At 40.8% G+C, this 17,691-nt stretch overlaps 1 protein-coding gene across 2 annotated transcripts in view; it reads right to left on the bottom strand.

Moving 5' to 3' along the window:
- NDNF (neuron derived neurotrophic factor) overlaps positions 1 to 16,682 on the bottom strand; it is a 33,261-nt gene extending 16,579 nt beyond the window's left edge. Inside the window, exon 1 of one of the 2 annotated variants that reach the window (XM_083755733.1) lies at positions 15,662 to 16,682. Coding sequence is in view for 1 of the 2 variants with exons in the window: in XM_083755732.1 (XP_083611858.1) it covers positions 14,339 to 14,403 (65 nt within the window). In the remaining variant the exon portion in view is untranslated. Of the gene's footprint in view, positions 1 to 14,338; positions 14,688 to 15,661 lie in introns of those variants that run through there. The other variant, XM_083755732.1, reaches the window with a different exon arrangement.
- Between the last annotated feature and the right edge of the window lie 1,009 nt (positions 16,683 to 17,691).

Genomic DNA, 17,691 nt, shown 5'->3' with positions numbered 1-17,691 from the left:
GCATTTGATCAAATGGAAGGTTTTGAAAGTTTAGAAGCAAGCTGGAATTCTGGACAGGAAGCTGTAAGTGGCAACCATGTTACTGTGCTTTTTGATCTAATCTGAAGGCCCTTCTTTGGTGCTCCAGTTTGAGCCAGTCTAAACTTGTTTTGAACTAATCAGGGTATAATTTCACTTCACCTCCATCTTTCATTCTCTAGAACCAACCTAGCTATTAACTCTCTGAGATGTTATGGTTTCTAAACATTTCTTCTAATCATGTACAGAAAACAGTCTTATCTTGACCAAGAAATCATTTTTTTGCAATGGTTTTTGTTTTTCAAAAATAATGTGTCTTGGCTATGCATAAAACGGTGTGATTAAGAGCTATCAAACTCATATGATCAAAGGCTTTATACTTGCTTAGCTGCTTGTTCTCTGTTTATTTGTCCATGGCAGGGGAAAGGTTAGTCCTTTAGCTAGCTACTCGTGAAAAAAAGAAAGGGGGCATATAAACAGGCACATAGGTCAGCGTACCACAGATGAGTGACCATGACAACAATCTGGAAACCTTCAAATCCCCCAAACTTTTTAACGATGGCTTTAAGAAAGAAGTACTAAAAGAAAACAATGTTTTGGCAGGGAGGGGGGTAATTAGTTCAAAGTTCAGGATCTTCATGCTTCTGGAGCTGTTGGGGGATTTGGAGGACATATGTAGAGACTAGGAGGTGGGAAGCCTGCTTGAGTTGCTTTCCTGTTCTTCATTATTATTTCCAGATTAAGTGGGGGTTGGAATGTACGTCAAGGGAATTCTATTTTTCAAAGGTAGAAGATAGACTGAGTTGTGTTGGGGGCCCAATTATCTGCTTCTGAGAAGCATCACGAGGCTTAGCAAAGGTTTCTCAACCATCCTTAGATGAACATTACTCATAAACAGAAAGCACTATTACCGAAGGCATTGCACCAACGAGATGATAAAGAGGACAGATATTTATTACTATTACTTTCCATGATTTTATCCAGAGGCCTTAAGCATGTCAATGGCATGTTTTCAGGTTTTTAAATATCATGCACTATATTATATAACTGATACCCTGCCAAGTAGGAATTATCTTTAGTCAAATGATTTTTCGGATTTACTTTAGAAATGTAATTAGAAAGGAATATGAGAAGACGTGGGGCTCAATTAAGACATGGTGTAATCGCTGACCTCAGAGAATTTGCTTTTTACTTAAAGTAGAATGCATAAATTTATTATTGGTTCTGTTTGTCTTCAGAGCTACAAGGTACTTTTTTCTCATGGAAGAATTTGAAAATTAAATTAAATACTATTCTGACCAAAGAGGAAGTAGTTGACACAGAAGTTTCATTAAAGACTATTAAAAACAAAAATAGAATTTTCCACTGACCTAACCATTTGTCAGAATTCCCTGTAATAAATGACATTTCAACACAGACTATGGGTTGAATCTAACATTTTAGTGGCGTTTATACAGTTCTAAGTGGGTTAAGGAGTGTATCTAATGCTGTCCATCTGTGAAAAGAATGGACTTCCACTTATGGAAAGGGATTTCATGTTCCTCTTTCCCCATTGCAGCCCCCTCCCATGCAACCCCAAAATATGCTCTGGGGGGGCCTTCAATCCACAGAGCAGATTTTGAGGCTGCATGAAGGGCTACAGGAGAAAGACAGGAATGTGAAATTCCATTAAGTGAGTGGAAGTCCATTTTGCTCATGCATGGACAGCTATGGATATATTGCTTAACACATTTATTCCCATGTAAACTCTGCCAAATTTGTCTTGATTATCTGTATCTATGTTACACAAATGTGTGCCAAGAAGTCATGCTATAATTAATTAAGAGGAAACTTTTCTTGTTGTTTTAATGTAGTTCAGAGGCTTTGCCTCAAGTGGTACATAAATTTATTATGAGATCTTATTACTGTGTTATGAGATTTGTAAATTGAATAGATGAATGTGGATTAAGTAAATTGGCTGTATTGTTTACACAAAGAGCAGCATGGTTTCATTTTTTGTTCTGTGCCAAAACAAAGGTGGAATGCATTTCACAAACTTTTAATGCCCTGCAAAAATGAACCCACCCCTTTCAGCACCTGCTTATGAGGGGACGAGTGCTGGGGAAAGGAGAAACACATCCCTGTTGCTAACCAGGCTGAAGCCCAATCACACTAGGATGCAAATCCAAATCTTATTTCAACTAAAACAGTCCAGGGGAATAAATCTAAACTGTGCATGTGCACAATTAGTAGAATCTAGCGGGTTTTCTACAACCATTTACATGGCTTAAAATGGCTCCTACCATGTTTTAGGGTTATCCTTCTTTGGAGAGTCACTCATGGTTGCTCTTTACAGCCTGATGGTTTGTCTCAACAAAATTCCACAAAACTAGAGAGGTTTCTGCCTCCTTATGCAAAGCTGAATGAAAAGGGGCTCTGATTTCCAAGGAAGATCTCCTGGTTTTTACAATCCTATCACCACTGTAATCACATTCATCGTTACATTTCATCCAAGGAGCTCATGCTGACATACATGGTTTTCTTCCTCCCAATTTAACCTAACAACAACCTTGTGAGGTAGGCTAGGCTAAGATACTTTGACTGCTCCAAGATGCAGCTATTCACACACCACTTACATCTCCACCTGCTGGCAATCCATAAGCATCGTAAGTATTCCACCACCATGTATTTAAAACAGCAACTAGTGTGGGAGAAAGACTAATATTTGTGGATACATGTCCAAACACAGGGACTTGGGTTGTAAATGTGCCTTTCATACAGTGGCGTAGCGTGGGGGATGCAGGGGGGGCCGGCCACACCGGGTGCAACATCTGGGGGGCGCGCGGTCGCACTCGCAGCTCTCTGCCCCTACCTGGCTCACTCGGGTTAGGGGGCGCAAATTACTTGCCTTGCCCCGGGTGCTGACAACCCACGCTATGCCACTGCTTTCATAAAGAGATGTGTTTCTTCTGTTTATGGAAGGCTAGTGGATGATCCCAGGGACAGGGGTCGAGGAGGTTAATTTTTGCTGATTGTCCTACTTCCTGCAGCCTCCTCATTGGTTAGATATTCAGAACTCTACCCACAGGATGCTCCAGTCAATGGAAGGAAACACAGCATTATCACCACCTCAAGTCTGTAAACAGTTTAATTTGCATCAGGTTTCTAGATTTCAACAAGTCAGTTTAGACAGTCTGGATACAAACAGATTAGTGAATCTGAATTAAATAGGAAAAAACAAAGCACTTTCATATTCATAACACCATGGACATTTTGCAAAATGATTTCATAACTTAAGCTTCTATTCTAGTCTATAGTGACCTGAAACCCTGTTATTCTCAGTTATTAGAGTGGATCCAGGCTTATAGTGCAATGCTAACTATGCCCTATTTAATTCAGTGGGGCTTACTCCAGCTTGGTGGCTTTAGAATTGCAGGTTTAGTTAATTTCAAGGGGTTTACTTATAGCATGACTAACTAAAGTCCCACTGACTTCATTGGCCCTATTCTGAGCATTACTAAGTCTGCATCTAAACCATTCTGTTCAATTAAGGTGCAGACCCTGACAATTGGAGTTTGTGGAAAGAGGAAAAAGGTTGTATTGAGTATTCAATTTTTGGCTTAATTAATAGTATTGCATTTATTTATTTATTTATTGTTGTTGTTCATTATTATTATTTATTCTTATTGTATTCCAAAATGTATAGGAATGCAATAATTTTCTCTTTAAATCAAATGCAAATATAAATCAAAAAGAAGAATGCTAAATGTACATACCTGAGAACAGCTAGGCTAAGATAAAGCTGCTGAGAAATTGGGGCTACTATGAATATCATGATGATGATGATGATGATGATGATGATGATTATGATCTGATAAAAAAAAATCTTCCTATACTGTTCCTAATGTTCTACTATTTAAAAATTCCAGATGGTTCAGAACACCATGCCTGTTCTTTTATTATATGACACAAAAGTGGTGGCCATACTCCTTGTTGCAGGGAAATTTCAAACATTGTTAGTTTACACAGCATGAGGAACATTCACCTATGATGTATGGCAGGGACAGCTTAGAAGTGCAAACGGAACAGAACCTGCCTGTGTGTTTGTAAGTCTCATACTATGTGTCTGCCAGGAGCAAACAAGGGTAACCTAGAAATTGTATCCAAATCTATCACAAAGACTCGGGATAAATTATAACACAGTAAAAGTGATTAAGAAGGCTATTCCTATATGGCTACCTCCTCATCTGTTTATCTGTCTAAAAGCTTTTTTGCATAAAAAATACACAAGACCAAACAGTCAAATTTAACTGAAAATGATAATCTATGGGAAAGGCATTTCTTATCCATATTAATCTTATCAATAGCATAGGTAGCTTAACCAAAACAACCTCATTATTATCACAAACTAACAGCAATCACAGCGCCACTGTTCATTGTTCAGGAAGCCTAATCTATCTAATAACACACAACAGCTTTTTCTTCTTCATATTCATATTTGTTAGGAACAACAGAACTTGGGAGAATGTAGACCCAAAACACTTTTTTGTTCATTTATGTTTCACTTATCTCTACTACTTATCACTACATCTTGTGTATTAAGGCCCTTTCATTAGATTTTATTCACAATATGGTACGGTACTAATTCAATTAGGATAAACAGAGGTTACCACAATGCCCTTTAACTAGCAATTATCATCAATTAGCTGAATTTATTCTGAGTCCCCTGTGGGACACAGATAATCAAGGATGAGTGTGTAAGCTCCGTTAACAATTCTTAGTTAGCCATAGTGTATCCAAATACAACAAAATTTGATTCCCTAGGGAAGGAGGGCATCCTAGGTATTTAGAAACATACCATCAGCGGCTGTGTGCTCCACAGAGAAAGAAAGCACACTGCCTCCAAACTGGATCCAGAATCCATTTTCATGTAATAGCTTGTGGTTGGTGGGCACATTTTTCTAGCAACTCAGTTCTACAAACCAGCAGAAGACCATGTTTATTCACCCAAAAACCTAGCAAACCTACTGTACTCCAAAAAGCCCCTTTTATTTTTCTTCAACACAAACCAAGCGCTTGGTCTTGATTACCAAACACAACTGTCCCAATCTGTACCCTACTTTGCCATCATAATAATCAGTACTTTTTTACCCCTGTTGCTCACTTGCTGCAACAATTTCGTGGTAAGTACTGGCATCAAATTTTTCTATATAAAAAAGCACTGGTAATAATCCTTGGTAATAAACTCATCTGGACTTACTCATTATGGTGCATAAGGGCACTGTCCTTCCTTGCACAATTGCATATTTTATGCACCTGTAGTTTGTGGTACAAGCCGGCATTTGTGTAAGAAGTTGAAAAAACTTCTGTGTAAGTTGAAAAAATTCTAGCTAACAGAGTAAAAAAGATATCTATCCCCACCTTTTAGAAAAATTGAGGAAGAATCTAGATTCTTAGGAAACTCATCAGTGGATAGCAAGGATTGCTGTGACCTCAATAATGAGGGATAAATCATTAAGGATTAATAATAAATTGCTCCTGGAATTCAGCTTAAACTCAGGGAGAGACTGCCTCTTCATTGGCAAGCTAGAAGCTTAAACAAACCATAGAAGTATTAAACTACCCATTGCTAATGTTTGGGTACTAATGTTTGAGTACCTGAGTACATGACATTTATTTTGCCACACTTTTTAATCACTGTATTATTGCGCATGCCATTTCATTAGTTGAATTAAATTGAGCGCAGGGTAAATTTATTGGTTTGTAGGACACAAGATGTTACAGTGCAAAATGGCAACTGAAAACTGAAAAACACATTCAAAACACATTCATGTTCAATATAGAATAGTTGTACATAAGCCTGTTCTTATACAATGTTAATCTTCTAGAGTATTATTATTATTATATTTATTTATTTATTTATATCCTGCCTTTTTCTCAGATAATTTTTTTTAGTTTAATTTTTAAAAATCCTTTATGCAATAAATATTAGGTTTTATTCTTTGTTGCCTTCTGTAAGGATGCAATATTTGAATTCCTCTGAAAGCAAGACATCCCCATTCTTTGGTTTTGATTTCCTCCCCTGGGCAGTTCATCAATTTCAAGAGCAAATACTTCTCCCTGCAGTGAGATACCCCACTGCAGTTTTCTAAAATAATAAATCATCTCCTCTTGTTCCGTGCTACTTTCTAGTATCCTTTAGCTTACTTTGATTTCTGCCTACTACCAGAAACTAGGAGTTTAAAACTCATTAAATAGCTCTATCTGTGCATACAAAACATTCTCATCTCAAAAAAATGCTGAAAGCAAGGAAGCTCCTCCTAGTCATTAAAATCTATTGGCAAAAGGTGAAAGCATCTCTTTTACTTCAAGACAAACGTGAAGCTTATGTGTTCTCTACACTATCAATCGCTGCTCCAGTAAATGTCCTCCAGATAATGTGGCAGGCATATTTTTCTCTTATGGCTGCAATCCTTAACTCACATTTATTCTGGTCCTATGCACATTATATTCAGAAAAAAACTCCCACTGAGTTCAGTGGGGCTTTCTTCCACACTGTGTGCATACAGCTGTACTCCCAAAGCCAAACTACACGTGCCATTAAAACAAGGACTTCACTTATTCATTAGTCCTCTGTAGAATTCTTTGGGAGTTCAGGTGGTCCCACTACCTTCTGGGATTTACTGGAGTGTCTTAGTAGATAGTTATCTCCCACAGTGCCTTGTGCCCCCTGCAAATTTTGCTTATGCATTGAGCTTGCTTTCATGTCCACTCGGCTCTTTTGATGCAAGTATTATGGATAGAAGAGGAGCCTAATATATATTGTCAAAAATAATGTTTGCTTATCTCAAATACTCTATGAGATGTTTTGCCTCCCAGTTTCATTAAGAGTGAAAGTAATCAGACCTAACTATTCTTCCTTCTAGGTGCATGAAGGCCAAAGTACACATAACATTAGTCACATGTTTAAGCAAGCATGCTTAATCTGGCTGCCTTTATTTTGGTGGGAAAGCAGACATTGGGCTCTGGAATGTGTTTCTGACCTGGAATGTGTACCTGACGTCTCCTTCCTGGCTGGTTTTTGCCATCAAACACACTGTTTACTGCAAACAGCATCTATGAGAAAAAATAGCAGAGCAGCAGAATGCATTTTGAATATAAAAACTGGTGTGGGACCCTAATCTGAATCAGGATCGTATCCTGGATTTGGCCCTGAATCGTTTTTCCTCACTTATTTCACTCTTGGTAATAAGATGATACAGGCTAGACCCATTAAAATCAATGAGATTTGTTAATCATGGCTAATTTAAGTTCCGTTGATTTCAATGTGTTTGATTCATGATTAACAGTCAGAATCCTAACCATGTCCACTCAGAAGTAAGTCCTATTGAATTCATTGGAACTTACTGCCAGGTAAGTGGCATTAGGATGGTAGGCTACTTAAATGCAGAGCTTTATGAAATATTTGACATCAATGACCCATGGCAGTGTACAAGGCAGATAAGTGTTAACTTAAGTGTAATACATGACAGGTTACATTGCAAAGTCCACCTAAACTTTTAGCGTTTTAAAAAACCAAGTAATAAAAATAATGCTCCTCAAGAGCAGGCTTGAACTTATATGTTCAACAGATAATATATGAAAGTATGAATTATTTCTACTTCTGTATGTATCAGTAACCAATCCCATCAGCAATGACATAAAAACAAATATAAACACATGTTTTTCAAAAAGTTTTCTGTTCATGAGATAAGTTAGAGCATACTGTTTCTATTACCTTTAGTTTTAAAACCACACACATAAAAGTTGCAAAAAGAGTGTGAACTGCTAAATATAAATTTGTTAATGAATAGATTAATTAGTAAATTCACCCTTAAAAAAAAGCCGAGGAACGGCATGATAAATACCTGCTTAGTAACCAAATTAAATTCAGCATCCACCAAAGTGGCAAAATTCAAGGAGAATGCTGAAAATAGCCCCTTGAAAAGGGTGGCAGAAACTTTTTGAATCTTTAAAAACTAGTGCAAAAGCTTAATGGCTCGAAATGAATGCACAGTCAAACAAGGCATGCTTTCCCCTTAAAAAGCTCTACTGTAACAGAAGCTAGGGCCCAGATGTTCTGTGGTTAAAGCTGTCGCTTCATTGCATGAAGGCACCGCAGGAGTGAAACATAGCCCTAGCATTCCTTCATCTAAAATTCATTTTTTGGCTTCTTTTTTTAACAGTTTCTTAAACTGACAAGCGAAGCCTAAAAGTTTGTCTTTTATATCATCATGAAGTGTATCCTTTTACAAAATAAGATTTCTGATGATGTGTTTATTCACTATTTTCCATAACATATTTGACACATTAAAAAAAATGTAGGGGGGAGAGAATAGAGCTTTCAGAAGTCAAGGGTAAATGCTTCGACACCTTTCACATTCAAGAAGCTTCTGTGTCCAGGATCCAAACATGTTTTGCGGATATCATGTTTAATATAACTTGTAACCGTAAGAATGTGGCAGCTTTTCCGATTTTATTTTTAAAGACAAGATTGAAAGCGTACTCTTCTATTGTCTCCCTAGACAGACGGATGCCAACAGTAACAACAACAATATCTAAAACTATATTTGATTCAGAGATATTCATCAGCCTACGGAAGGTTTCCAGGGTGCCTCCAAAGTTGTCTAACAAATAAATCCAAACTTGCATGTAAACTTGCCCCTTTAAATTAATGAATTTCTGTTTCCAACCACCAGCCTAAAAAACCTCTGTTAAAACTCAACGTTATTTGGAATTACTTTTAATTTAAATTTTTAACAACCTAATTTTCCAAATTAAATATTAACTTTTCAATGGTAGTGCCAACAACAACAAAAATTAGGTTCTAAAATTAATTAGCAATGTCAAGTTGCCAACACCAAATCCTGAGATGCACTACCGTATATAGTGCTTACATTCAAAATTGCACTTTTCTAGTCAGTTTTCTCAATGGAACAATGCTCAAATGTCTCCAGACACACAGTCATATGGATAAACATAATGTACATACCAAGAGTATACATGGACATACTAATCAGCAATATTATCATTATGGCAACATTTTTGGAGCCGTTGTCATCAGAGGAATCGCACGCTAAACTTATCCGTGTATTATGGCAAGAATGGGCATGTTCAGAACTGGAGAAAAGCAACCAAGAAAATGCTTGCCCTAAATGATGAGCAACCCATTTCACAATGCAGTTGACACAAAGCACTAGAATTTAACCCCCTTTCAATCCTGTTCCTAATCAATAGAATTTACATAAGTTTAAATCCCCACATTCCAGTTTAACTGTGTCTGGTCATTATTATCAAAGCAGCATATAATAAGAAAAACAAAGGAAGAGATACAGATTCTAAAAACAATAAAACCTTTCCTACTATTATCATGAGATAAATTGTGTGTTTCCAAGTGGTTTGGGTACTAACAGTTTGCTCTTATGTTTATATGCCACAGTAATAACATGTTGAGGCTAAACAAGCACTATACCAATGCACCACAAAAATAATGTTTTGCAATTGGCTTGGCAGGCAAATAGGCCTGTGATAAACTTTTAGGATGCATTTGACCTGGAGCCCTCAATGTGACCTCCATGAGCGCTGCAGCAACCTCATACATAATACTTAACACTCAAATAAGGTTTCCCTGTCCCTACCAATTTCTATTTATTTTACAAATACTAGGTTTAGGAGGTTTGGTTCAGGGTGTAGCCTTCTTTTTTTTGTCTGTTTTATTTCTTGTGTGATGTGTGCAGGTGTTTTTGCTTTTGCATTTTTGGAGGAGGCATGGTTCTGAGCATCCCCAGTTTTTCTTCTGTGAAACTGGCATGCTGTGGTACATACAACAGTTGCCTAGATTTCCACCTGTGTCCCCAGGTGCCCAAAAGCTGGAGAGCTCTGATCTACACCCCCACATTGGGTCATACCAGAGTTGCAGTTCTGCGCCTTCGAACTGGCAAGCAGGGCTTACTTGTATGTAATTCTTCTTGAGTTATTTCACCAGCTCCTATTGAAAGTTGTACCTTTTCACAAGCACAATAGTATTTAAAATAGTGTTCAAAGGTCCATTAGATTCTAGACCCTAAATTTGCCAAGTGCATGTCTGAACAACAAACAAGCACGCAAAAAGCACCTCTGGGAACCATGTGAAAAATTTGTTTGCACAAAAGGTCATCGTCAGCTGTACTGACATGCAACAGACATAATGGCCATGTCCTAGATTAAAAAACTGTGTTTTAGTTTTTCCGGAAATGTAAGTGGCATAATTTAACTCAACTTCAATTTGGGACATTTTCTAATATAGTATATAGCCTTATGTTGAATCAGCCCATTGGTCCATCTAGTCCAGTATTCATTACAGTGGTACCTCAGGTTACAGATGCTTCAGGTTACAGATGCTTCAGGTTACAGACTCCGCTAACCCAGAAATAGAACCTTGGGTTAAGAACTCTGCTTCAGGATGAGAATAGAAATCGCGTGGCGGCAGGCCCCATTAGCTAAAATTAAGATTAATAACAGTTTCAGGTTAAGAACAGACCTCCAGAATGAATTAAGGTACAGGTACCACTGTACACTGACTAGCATCAGCTTCCCAAAGTTTCAGAGCCCTATTTGCAGATGTCAAGGACTGAACCTTGGGTCCTTGTGCATGCTAAAAAATGAGCTGCAGCTGATAGCCCAGGAGTTATGCTGATTAGCCACCATACCTTCAACAGATGTTGTGGGACAGATTTACATCAAACCCTCATTAAATCGAAAGTAATATGGTGCATAATGCACCAGGGCAATCAAACCCTATAGGGCAGAAATGCTTATCCGACTTTGTTGTGTCTTGAGTTTCATTTATATCGTAATAGCTACTTACTGCATTCATCTGAATTGTGTCAGGTTTTTAAAGCATGTACACATAATTAGCTGTGCATCTGAAACAAGTTTACAGAACACCAACTTCAAGAACTGTGTGTCTCAGACTCATATCTGACTAGCTGGGAGTATTAAGATAGAATGCAGCTCTGAGTGTGTTTAGAATCGCCTAGACACATAGTGTTATATATATAGAATATCTGAGAGGTTTAAGATATACAAAAGGGGGCACTTCATTCAACATCATGTTGCTTGTGTGCACTCGGAGCATCTGTTACATAGCACCTAAGTCATTAAATGCTACTTCTGTGCTGCCATAAAGCTCTGGGGGTTTTTTTTGGGTGTTTTTTTTTAAAACCCTGTCATCTACAAACTAACATCTGCCTAACATGCATGTGACAAATTTAAACCCTCAAATTAGAAAAATATGTCTTATTATGTTGTATGCTTTACTAAGTGTACTTTTTACCCCAAACCAGTGATGAAAACACTACAGCCATCATGTTCTTCACAGAAAGCTGACATATCTATAGATGACGCCAACTATTTTCTCATATATATTTTGGAATTTGTTCAGTATGAGAAACCATTATCTTTTGAAATATCAGAATGTCAGAATTTAGGAAAAATTGGTACGCCTCAGTATTTTAAAAACAACAGAACATACAGAAACAAAAATCTGCAAATGGTATTTCCCGTTTTAAGTTTCTGTTGGTTTTGAAATCAAAACACAAAGCAGAAAAGACTAGCAAACATGTGCCAGCTTTTAACAATCTTACTTGCTTTGCAATCACAGAAAAACCTAGTGAGTTTCAAATCTATAATCCAGCTTTCTGTTTAACGTGTATATTTCACATCTATCTTAAGTAGACAAGAGAAGAGGAGTTAATCTTGTCAACTCTTCTGTAACTTGAAATTTTTTATTCTTCCCTATACTGAAAATTGCACTCCTCTTACACTGGACACACTGGTTCAAAATGCTGCCTCCTCATACAATAAGAGCCTGGTAAAATCAATTATTAGTCATTTTTTACACACGGGGGGGGAGCAGTGGGGAGGGGGGAAGAGATTAGGTTTCTCTCAGTACATGAAAAGGCTGTAGGAACTACAAATGGTAGAGTTCAATACACTACCACAAGGTGAAGTTGAGGAGGATTCCTACGGAAATTTGTTGGTGTAGGTGTAGGAGATGGAAGCAATAATCAAAAATGGTTCTGGGAGCTGGATCTAGGATCCCTGATATGTCCAGATCCAGGTCCCATGAACACCTTTGAGAAAGCTGTACTACATATTCAGCAAGGCTTGGAATGTTTCTATACCATGTACTCCAAAAGCTATTCTTTGGATGTAAAATGTTGTGTCATATACGGTCATAAACAGACTAAGAATTATTTATATTGTTGTTTGTTTATTTATTCAATTTATCTCCCACCCTTCTTCCTCAAGGAGTCCATGGAGGCAATTACCATATACTTTATATATTTTATAGCATCCATCATTTTGACTAAGCACATCACTGAAAAGTTATTTTATGTAGTGCAAAGATTAAACTGGCAACCCAATCCTATATGTTTATTCAGAATTGATTGCAGGATTGCAGTCTAAAACCTATGCAGACTTACATGGGAAGGAAGCACCCTTGTGCACAACATCAATCTACTTCTGAGTAGACATGCACTGGACTGAGCGAGACATATGAAGATGATGTATACATAAAATAATCTATATCAGATAAAGAATCTCATACTATCTGCCTGCTGCTAATTTTTTATTGCAGGTTCCCCACCAAGTTAAATTTCTGAAAATGTGAAACAACTCAGGAGAGATTAGTTTCATTAGATCTGAAATCTGTGGCACATAGCTGGAGGTATGTACTAGTGAATCAGGTCCCTGGTGGAGATTCTCTGACTTGATCCCATTAGTATTACAACCCCTTTGTCTGGGGACTGACTCATAAACAAGCAAGTTCTGTACTGAGCAGAAATTATGCCATTTTGGTCCCGCCTTCCTTCTTACTGAGCATCTCAACAAAGCACAGTAAACAAATCATACAAGAGCTGTGATTTTGTAGGATCATTTCAAATGGCTGTCTCATTTGTAAACATATACTTTACTCGCAGTTACCACATGCTACTATATACTTTACTTTTGGGGATTATTTTTTTTTAATGGCATCGCAGGGAAGTGGAGATACCAAGAACAGAATCATCTGGTCTCTTGACTCAATAGTCAGCTCCCTTGTTCCAGGGTGACCCACAGTGGTTGATTCAAAGGCAGCATTCTCTTTCTGTGGCATTGGCAAGGATATTGCATTTATATATAACAATAAGCTAACCAGCTTGAGGAAGGCATAATACTTTCCCACAGGAGTGTTAAATGGGTCCAGAACAAATAAACTTGTGGTGAGGGCTTTTTTTTTAGAGCAGGGATACCCTTCAATTATATGCTCTTTGAATGATAAAAAGCTGTATCTGTAAGTGATTAAGAGTTACTTTATAGTCACAGTTTCAGCTCTGTTGAAATAAATGTGTAATACAAGCCACACATATTTCATATTCATTCCATCCAGTAACATCTTTCTTGTTTTGTTCCTTTAATTGCTGTGAACTGCCAGACCCCATTGCTAGACTAATCCACTGAATTTTCCAAAAGGTGCAGTAATAAAAACAAACAAAACCATCTGGAAACACACATTTGTTTCTTTAGAATATTTTGTTAAAAATATTACTAGTTTTAGAGACTTGTGGAGAGTTTAAAAGAAACTTGCTAAGAATAATATAACACCGATCATGAGCAGTTCTTAAAGAAGAAAATCGTTCAATTACTCCCTCCCCTTTCTGATCCCCTAAACTCATCTCTAACTCCAATTGTCACTACAAAATACAAAATAAAAAAATTCCTTCCAGTAGCACCTTGGAGACCAACTAAGTTTGTTATTAGTATGAGCTTTTGTGCGCATGCACACTTCTTCAGATACACTGAAACAGAAGCCACCAATTGTCACTGAAACTGGAAAAGGAAACCAAATCAATGAAGTCAATTAGGATGTTTAAGTCCCTGCAAACAACAGTTAAAACTTCAGCTTGAAAGAACTTGTTTGAGTTTTGCTTTGGTTAAACTGTGGTGGTGATGTGGGTGGAGACAAATGCCAGAGTCCCATATCCTGCAAGTGGTTATGCTGCAGGAAAACTTTGGAAGAGACTACAGGATCACAAGCTGGAAGAGGGAGAAAAGAAGCTATTTTTAAGTAATAGGCAGCCTCTGGGTTATTTCGAGCCTTCTTCCTTTTCTTGGTCTCCCTCAGCCTCTCCCACAACTACCGTCTTCCAGAAGATCACAAGGAAAGGCTTCAGGGGTGCTGCGGCAGAAGGTAGAATAACCTAATGCTCCTTCTTTGGAGTAATGAGAGGGTCCATAACTTTGGACAGAAGGGGAGGAAAAGAGAAGGGGAACCCACCTAAGAACCAAACTGTCACGCCATGCGAGAACAGACTTCAAACAGGAGCGCTCCTGGAAACTCATCGCGGGTGGGGAACGTCTCCTGACGTGGTTCCGCCAGCCAGGGGGGCTTTGCTCAGCCCCTCAGACGCTGCCCCTTTGGAGGGGCGACGGGGGCGAAAGGAAACCTGGTGGGCAAGTCTTGTGAAGCTGCGCCGCTCCCCCGCCCTCGCCCCGGCGCAAAAAGAAAAGAATCTTGATCTCAGGTTCATGCCTCTCTTTCCCCTCCAACAGCACGAAGAACCCTTCCCAAAGTAAAGAGGATAATGGGAAGATCAGACACGGGATGAAGCAGACTGGCAGCAGGCAGATTTGCCTCATCAGATGACGAGAGAGAGAGAGAGAGAGAGAGAGAGAGAGAGAGAGAGAGAGAGAGAGAGAGAGACGTGGGTGCAGAATAGTATTTGGCCAACCTGAACTTAGGAAAATCAAGGTCAAAACCCCCAGATTTTAATGGCTGGGATTGCCTTAGCCATTCTTCACCTCAGATTCGGCGCGCGTGCGAACGATCTACTCTGCTAACTGTAGTCCTGTCCCAACATTTAATATCACCATTTTAATTAATCCGGCATGAGGAGTTCTCTCGATATCTTTCATAGCAGCTACTAACTTGCATCGGATCATGCGTTGAAATTGGGGCTCGGGGCTGGCTGGGGTGTGTGTGTGTGCGCGTGTGTGTTAAATCGGAGAGCTGGATTTAAAAGGTGCCGAGAGGTAACTAATCCGCTTTAACTGATCTGACATCAGACAGCAAAACAGATTCGAGGCTACTGCGCTCCAAGCATCTCTCCCCCACCTCCCGCGCGCCTTTTCTCTCTGGTACGACTACTCGACCGGGGTGCATTTTAGAGCCAAGGAGTTGGACTGTCTGGCTCCACAAACAGGTGGAGAGTGAAGTGAAGACGGGGCGGGGGAGGCAGCTTTCCAAGAGCCAGCCTGTCCCAGGATCTCTCGCAGAGGGCGCTGGATCGTAAGGCTGGGCTTGCGCGCGCAGCCTCCCGGCGAAAGAGCCCCGGGCGGCACACAGCTGAGTTCGGCTTGTGCGGGGCAGGCGACGCCGCCCCAGGCACGGGCTGCCCTTCCCCGCTGCTCTCCTCTCTCCGAGTGTCCCCCCTCAAGTGTCCGCAGCCCGCCATCCCCCAAACCTGCTCTGCTCCCGCTTAGGCTGCTCCTGTCTGAGCTCCTCAGCCCGGCGAGAGACGAGAGCCCAGGGCGCCCTTCCATGGTGCGAAGCAGCCTCCAGCCGCGCGCGCCAACCTCTCCGCTCTCGGCTTCTGCTTACCTGAACGGCCAGCCTTGAGTGGCCCGCGCCGACTTTGCCCCAAGTTCTTCGCGCGCGCTTCTGAGGCGAAGTGGCGAGGCGGGCTCTGAGAAGAACCGAGCGCGACCGGGGCTCCTTGTTGCCCGCGAAAGAGCGTGAAGAGAGGGATTTAAACTTCCCTCGAAGTCGCGATGCTAGAGTTCCTTCGTCGGTTCCCTTTTTCTGTTTTTCAGCGGGAACGGCAGGCAAAGCCCGGGCAGGTCCTTCCCATTCTTCAGGAGGAGGAGAGGAGACCAAGTCAAGAGGGACGAGGGGCGAAATTGCCTGGCTGGAGGCTCCCTTCGCTTCTCCCACAGTTGTCTTTCTCGTGTAATGTTTTAAAAACGAGCGAACAGCCCAGCGCCGAGGAGCTGAAGGGGATGGCGCCAGTGTGCGACTCGCTCGCTGCCTGCCCGCCTGAGTTAGGAGTGTGTTGTTCGCGCTGAATGTCACTTGAGTGCAGCCTGGGAGAGCCGCTCCCCCCCCCCATACACCCCGCCCGCTACTTTCCCTCCCTGGCCCTGCCGCCGCCGCCGCCGCCGCCGCCGCCACACACGCGCTCTCGCGCACACACAGCGCGCGCGGGGCCACCAAGCACCAACCAGGCGCCTGGGCAACGCCAGGCAAAAGCCTATCGCGCGGCCGCTCCCCCCCCCTCCTTCCCTAAGCCTCGCCGATTGTCCCGGAGGGAGCGCACGCGGCAGCCCACCCCTCGCGCGCGCGCTCGCTCCTCGGCGGGCTTTGCCCTCAGCCGGGGGAAAGCGGGCAGGCGGCGGAGGGGATTCGTGATTCCTTCTCGTCTGCTGCCTGGGTTTAAACTCTCTCAGGGACGACGGTTCCCTCAGACCTGGAGAGTGGCCGAAGTCACTCAGGCTGAGGCAGGTGCGGTAGAGATACACAGCCACAACCGGCCCCACACAACTCGGGGGCAGAACTTGAAAGCTGCTCTAGAGAGAAACAGGCCATTAGTGTCTCTGTCCCCCTGCTGAGGGCAGCAGCAGCAGCTCCCTAAGTGTATCTTCATCCCCTGTTAAGGTACCTGATCCTTTTAAGGTGAGATTCCAGGGAGGAGCCTGGTGTGCATTACGGGGTCTTCCACAAGTATAAAAAGTGTGTTTGAGCTGCTTCACGCGCTTTGGGCCACGTGGGAGTGTGGCTAATGTCAGAATGTAGAAGAGAACGACAGGTACGTTCTAAGACTGGCGTATAGATAGACATATACACACAAACCAATTCGCCACGTATATGATATCTGGACGTGTCTACAAAGATAAGAGTTCAGTCTGGTTCTGCCTCACAGCAGACTTCAGTTTCTTTCACAGCATGAAGGTTTTTGTTGTTGTTAATTACCTTCTAAACAACTGTCTCAAAGCGATTTACCCATAAGACAATTTTAAACCCCAAAACAACAAATATACCTGTATGCTTAGGGTGCATATAAAGATCTAAAAGCAGCATGTTAATATAATTTAAGATTTGCATTTTATATTAAGGAGTAACAACTCTCAGCTTTCTTCCCAACGGTTTGTGAAAATAACATGTTAATATAGGGGTAGACAATGGTGTCAAGGTGATTGAAAGTGGTTTGAGAGAGGCTCTGTTTTCCATGATGCTCACACTTTTGGGGGGCTTCAGACTGTCACATAAACTCCAGTCAAACAGACTTTTCTCAATTTTGAAACTATACAAGAACCCACGGATTGCCACTCCCTTCTTAAAACAACCCTCAACTATCTGGTGCTGGGGTCAGTTTTCCAAAAGACAGTACATTAAAATTTAAGTTTCAGATGTGCTGGTTGGATTGTGCTGAAACCACTCTCACAGTTTCACTTATTCTCCCCTCCCCACGCAGTGTACACCCTCTGGTATTATATGTTCCTAGCTTTACTACATTTTGAAATCCACTTGGAGAAGTAGCTAGGAAATTAGTATATCGTATAATTCTTGATACAACTGCATTGTGATGCCATCTTATTGTTTTCTGCTTCAGTACTACTGTGGTGTTTTCTGCC

Source organism: Podarcis gaigeae, assembly GCF_964106915.1.
Source record: "Podarcis gaigeae genome assembly, chromosome: 9".
Lineage (NCBI taxonomy): Eukaryota > Metazoa > Chordata > Lepidosauria > Squamata > Lacertidae > Podarcis > Podarcis gaigeae.
This window is presented reverse-complemented; position numbering and strand designations above follow the sequence as displayed.